Raw genomic sequence first — 6,450 nt, 5'->3', positions numbered from 1 at the left:
GAAGCCACAATTTTTAATTCATGAAATTCCTTCCCTACAGCAAGAAGCAGAAATCACTTAATTATATATCACCTCATTTTAACACTACCAAAGCCTGTAGGATAATTGGTTCCAACTAAATTTCCCTGGTCCACAGCAGATATAGGGTACTATGGAGTTGGATCCCATAGGAACCCAGGTAAAGGACTACTTTCCCCCAAACTTCCAATTACAAGCCCTGCTGCCCCAACAGCACTATGCAGTTGTTCCCAGGAGGGCATGTGGAGAGCTTGGGAAGAGCGGGTCCACCCCTTCCAACATCTGAACTAGTTAAGTTAGTTACATTATACCACTGCCGCTTGTAATTTATAGTTTGTCCTTCCTCCACCTTGGGTAACTGCCTCCTCTCTTTTCTCTGTGCATTTCAGCTCTTACGCAATCTCCAAAGGGCACTATGCTCCATCTTCCCTCCTCTGCTGTTGGCCACATCCCACAAAGAATCAGAACATCTCTTGTTAAATTCTGTGAGTCAGGAGGAGTGGAAACCCTCCTTTCAAAACGCATAGCAGGCAGGCAGTATTCTGGAAAAAGTCTAAGAAAGTTGTAAGAAAGCATAGGAAAGTTATACTGTTAAGTCAACCTAATAAACTAGCTACCTGGTTGAAATGGGCTAGAAAGCTCTTTGAGCATTTCAGGACAACAGAAAAGAATGAACACATATGGAAAAAAATCACTGATAGTAAAATAATTTTATTTAGTTCTTTTTAAAAAAGATAGCATTTCACATATAAATTTAGACTTCAAGATTACAGTGTGTATTTGCCAAAAGGAACATCCCTGAAGGAGGGATAAACTTAACAGTTTGAGTGAACACAGGGAAGCACACTCCATGGGGAGTTTAAGTGGAAGTACTTTTGTTAAAACACCGTAACACTATTTCCTGTTTTTCAACTCTGCCACCAGAGCTTCTAAGAAAACCCACATCCATCACTTTAGGGCAACAGCTTTTAGCTCATGGGAACAGGAAACATCTCTAGAAAGCACAAAGGTCAATGATCCAGATTTCCCACAACAATCATTATTTATCTGCAGCAACAATATGACAGGTGAGTTTTTATAGTTCCAAGGTTCTTTTAAGGAGGGCTACAGAACACAAAATCCATTCATAAAGAGAATGTATATAATTAAATGAGCAAAAATGAAAAAATGATTTTCTATTACAAATGCCTCTCTAGTATAAGGCCTAGGGAAAAGACCCACTCAAACTGGGGCTCTGTTCTCATATAAAGTGTTTGGCACAATTCACAAACTGTCATGAGACTGACAGGACTGAGAGCTCAAAGATTTCTGGGAGTGCTCCCATGACTTCTGTTTGGCTTGAACACAATGTAGCCAAAATGTCTTAGGAGGCTACACAAACTCAGGCCTAACTATGAGACACACAGTTTCAGGAATGTTCACCTTAAGGGAAAAAAGGTCCAGAAGAAATAGGTCTCCCATAGCCACAGACTAACTCTGTCATCCTCCTGTGGAAGATTAAGTCCACTGGTCGCCCAGAATGCAGTGAAATCCTGATCACCCAGGGAAGGTGAAGGTTGAAGAACAACTCTGATTTCAGCACCTCAGGACCAGGAAGGATGGGGACAAAGATGACCACGGATGCTTTCTAACTTACTTTGTTCCACACTACGTGGGCTCCTGATGAACAACACGAGAACCAGTTGTGCTAATAACCTGGGCAACCCTAGGATTTGGCCTTCAGGCAGAGGTATTGGGGCAAATGACTGTACCCCAAATCCAGTTTTAAAAATAAAAACTTCCTGCAGTTAATGATATGCTACTGTGCAGTGAACAGCTAGGAATCTATGCTGCTGCTATTTCTGGTAAAATCCTGCCCCACTCTTGGCCAACCAGAGCTGAGAGGTGGCGTATAGGAGTTGTCTGTGGCTAAAAATCAGGCACCTTAGTCACACATGGCCTGGGGCAGTAACACAGACAGTCATCGCCCAACAGAGGGGAATGCAGGGCCCCAGAGCTTTGGTTCAAAGCAAAGGTTTCATCTCACCCAAAAGTTCAAATCATGCTCTATCTCTGAGCCTACTAAAGCAATAAACTAATGATTAGGAATATCTGGTTGGATGGCAGGTACATGTTGCAGCAGGCCACCAACTTGACTGGAGGAAAACAAAAGGTGCAAGTCGTATCAAGTAAATGGTTGATCAAGTGGAAGATCATTTCCTGGGAAACTTCGGTGGACTAATCACATGGATGAATGCTGAGATTGGACCCCAAAGAGTCTGGGTCCCAGGTGCAATCAGTCATTTTCACACTTACCACAGCCTGGCCGTCTTCTCTCTGGCCTCCTATCTCTTGAATGGCTGAGCACACATTTCCCAGGGGACCAATGTAAACATTATTCAATGTATCTTAGCTCAGAAAAACACAGCTTGTTATATATTTAATGTTTAACATTCCAGTGCAGGCAGTATCTTAGCATCAGACCTTCCCTCCTTCGTGAGGACCAGTTTAGAAAGCACACTCACAGGATACTTGATCAAACTGCCACTGAAAAGACCATTGGGTGCCAGACAGCTGGCTCTATTCTGTAATCAGCTGATAAACCAGGACTACCATAGAACAGGCAGAACAGACAGAGCACAAGTTCTCTGTAAATCTGAAGAGTTGTATAACCATCATTTCCACTTAACCCCTCGGGCCACATCTTGATATGGGAGAACATTTCCACCTCTTGCATCAACCTGTGTTCTCTTTGTTTTGGATAGGGTTGTCTCCAGAGGTTTCAAGAGCCTCCTTAGAGGGGAGAGAGTTTTTTCTTCCAGTCCTAATATCTGAATATTTCAAAGCACAAGAGGAGTCCACGAACATGCTAGGGATGTTGTTGCCAAAGTAGATCTTACTGTTAGAAGCAATGGCTTCAAACCTTTTGAGCTCCAGATATTCCGGGGTCAATTTGTGCTGTGTTGGGGCAAACAAGAGCAAAGACATCAGGACACTTTGGTGCAATAGTCATTTCCCTCTGCATTTTCCCTACTGCTTGCTCTCTTGAATATCATTACTGAACTCTGAATCAGTGCTAAGGACCCTCTTTAACTTTAAAGTACAACTATCACATTCACAGTTACATTCCAGACTTAAAGTTCCTTCAACAAGTCCCTGTCCTAATGTAGGAGAAGCTGTTCGTTTTTAAATAAAAAAAGGATTGAAGAAGTGGGTTTGGGGAAACAATGAGTGATTGTTAATAACAACAACTAACATTTCCATAGTGACTTGGGGCCTATTAAATACTTTCCCACTTCACTTAGCTGAACTCAGCCTGGAACTAGCCTGGAATTTCTGCTGGTTCTCTTGAGTGGCAGACAGGTCAATGGGTAAGAGTGGCAGAGTTTCAAAGGAGGGGCCTAGCCTCATATCCTTTTAATTAACCATCTCTGATTCTGCTTTTCTTGACCACATTCTACAACTGGGAAAGATCTCAAGAAATCACCTGGTCTGGCCTCTGGTTTCTATTTGGAAGCTGGATGGTCAAACTGTTTGTGATGGACAGATGTTTGTTAATCACCAGACCTCTCTCCCTGTCATGGTGTTTTATTTTGCTTAAGTCATGTTGCCAAGATACATCCAATCAAAATCTCTCTAGGTTTGATTAAAACTCATTTCCAGTGTTTCCTAGAATATACTCTTCTCAGAACCTTCCCTAGTGATCCTCTCCTTGAGTCCCTGCCTGTCCTCTAGGCAGAGTCCATCTTGTCTTTATAGCTCTGCAACATCTCCCACTCTCGGATCTACACCCCCTCCAGTAGATTCACATCCTGTGCTGTAACACTGCAATCGAATCTGGCCACAATGCATAAAGAAATTATTTCCTAAGCCGTCAATATCTGAGTAGCATTTTTCATAATGGCATAAAACCACTACCCCTTTCATCAGAAGGCTGATCTAATGACAATGTCTTGATACCCGGGGCCTGGCTGGCCAGCTCCCATGACAGAGTTGGATGGCTAGTTTTTTGTCAGCTGAAGTTTCTCATCTTGCCTTCATCTTGGACAAATTTTATTCTATTTTTATAAAGCATGTCTTACAATATGTTAAATTTATTTCTAAATGTATAATGGATTTCAAAGTACTTACAACTCATTATATCAACCTATCATGTCTTACATTTCTTCTGAATACAGATTGTGGTGTTCCTCTCTAAATTGAAAAAGTTTAAGCCCTGTCTGTATCTTGAATCTTTTTTTTCAGTTGTTTCTATTTCTATTACATGAAAAACAACAGAACAGAGCTTTAGTGGTCAGATTAAGACAAGCAATTCCCATGACTCAAAACCGTGTGGCCAAGTGACTGAAGCATCAGCACCTGTCTCAGACTCTACTGCCACACACATATGCAACTGTTGAAAATAGACAACTACTTATTAACTCATTAGTGTTATAATTACACTGAAAATTTACATATCATTATTGCTTTTATATAACTGTCCCAAACTTGCTATTCTCTAAGTTTACCAATTTAAGGACTATTATATTAAGAAATATTTCATTTATAAATCTAATGCTAAATTTTCCTTGCCCAATGTTCCCTTGGTAAACATGGTGAATGAACCAATAAATGAAATTAATAGCAGGCTTTTTATACCTTAAATTTATGACCCTAACCCTTTAAACTGCATTGTGCACCTTAGCAACCTCTTTCTCACTTCTCTGTTCCAATCCATTCTACAATTAGCAACACCTTAAAAACTTTGGTCATATTCTTCCTTCTCAGTATATCACACGGGTTCGAGCTGCCTCTTAATTAAGTAATTCCAGCTAACTCGGCCTCTACTCTCCAGACCCAACCTCACCTCAGTCCCTACACAAAGATCACTCACGCATATACCACTCAACCTCCTTTCTCAAGTTACCACACAGCAAATTCCTCATGACTAGGACATTTTAAACACCCAGTAAACAAGCAGTACTCAACTGGGGGCATTTGGAAATATGTGTGTGTCAATGGAGAGGGGGTGTTGATAAATAATTATGAGCACTACTGACATTTAGTAGGCAAGGGTAAAACACCCAGTGCATGAGATAGTCTTCCACAATGAAAAAAAGCATTTTTTCCCCAGTGCCAAGATTATGTCTGATAAGAAAAACTGCTCTAAATAAGCTGAGCATCCTCAGTATCTGGGAAGCAATTCTAAATGATCTGTACTCTCCTCTTGTCACTCTTGTCATTTTAGAAGACCCTCAACTATCCTGATTTTTAAGCCTTTATACAGTAGCACAAACAAATGTAATTATGGCATTTGACCTGTGTTTATGTATCTGCTTGCTTTGTCAGCTACTCACTTTTACAAGGAACTATATGAAGTTCCTACCCAATAAATGTGCAATTAACTTGCTAAGTGACTGGCTGATTCTAGAAGGTCTGATGGTAACTACCCTTCCTTGACAGTGTAAATCATCTCTGTCACATTAGAGCCCCCCACAAGGGAAAGCAAACACCCAAATTATAATACTAGGACAGTAGCTTGGAGAGGCAGTCACCTTGTTTGAGGTGGCATATTTATGTGCAGCATAATATTCAGCATCTGCTTTTGCCTTCTCTCGGGCCAGGAATGCAGCATCTAGCAAGCAAAACAGAGTCAGGGTATTTAAAACAAAGAAAGGTTGTGATCCATTTTCTCAGCTGGCTAAAGAATCTAGACTTAACTGTAAGTAGGAGTCCCTTTCTCTACTGATATTTCCAATCCTTTACTTGTCTTTAAAGGCATACAACAATTATGACAGTTTTCAAATCTCAGGCCCCAGACAGCTCCTTCTCAAGGGGGAACACTCTTGTCAATGTTGAATAATTCTCAGCTCAACTGAGCCCATTTCATTTTCCACCTAAAGTTGCTCCTTCTTTCCTCCAGCCCCTATAACCCAAAGTCTCACACTGCACCCATGCTCTGGGCTTCAAGTAAAATTACTAAGTTCAGACATGAAATCTCTGCTTTATTTACTGCACATTGTCCCCTTCCCCTCCAAATTTGATCCAGAATGACAAGAAGGAGCAGTATATAAGCAAAAGAGGTCTTCAAGACTACAAGCTAAGAATATCAACATCACATTATGTGTAGTCAAGGAGCTTGAATCTCTGTGAAAACTTTTTTCCCAGATGATTAAAAAAAAAATTCTTTCAGTTGACAGGCAGAAAAAGAAACTGGTAGTGGTTGGGTTTTTTACCTTGTATATTCTTTACAATTGGCTATGGGTAATTCTCATACCTTGCTTGCCTGAGAACAATTATGGAAGAAAAAATAAGTCCCAATTTAAGGACAGAAAATGACAGGTTGAGTTACCCACTGTCCTGAACCAAACCAAGTACTAAATAAGTAATGGTAATTAAAAAATACATATGTCTAGAGCATCAGGCCAGCCACTTCCTGCAGACAAGATTATCTTGCCTATGGTCTTTCCACCC

At 40.7% G+C, this 6,450-nt stretch overlaps 1 protein-coding gene across 3 annotated transcripts in view; it reads right to left on the bottom strand.

Annotated features, from left to right (window-relative positions):
• Positions 1 to 709: 709 nt before the first annotated feature.
• The window catches only part of ERLIN1 (ER lipid raft associated 1), a 32,448-nt gene continuing 26,707 nt past the window's right edge, over positions 710 to 6,450 (bottom strand). For all 3 annotated transcript variants that reach the window (XM_017680253.3, XM_073240554.1, XM_017680252.3), the window contains 2 exons: positions 5,532 to 5,611; positions 710 to 2,955 (listed from right to left, as the gene is read on the bottom strand). In XM_017680253.3, the coding sequence (XP_017535742.2) occupies positions 2,734 to 2,955; positions 5,532 to 5,611 (302 nt within the window). In that variant the 3' untranslated portion in view covers positions 710 to 2,733. The remainder of the gene's footprint in view (positions 2,956 to 5,531; positions 5,612 to 6,450) is intronic.

This window comes from Manis javanica, chromosome 7 (genome assembly GCF_040802235.1).
Source record: "Manis javanica isolate MJ-LG chromosome 7, MJ_LKY, whole genome shotgun sequence".
NCBI lineage: Eukaryota > Metazoa > Chordata > Mammalia > Pholidota > Manidae > Manis > Manis javanica.
Note: the sequence above shows the minus strand (reverse complement) of the source record. Positions and strands in the feature narration are given on the sequence as shown.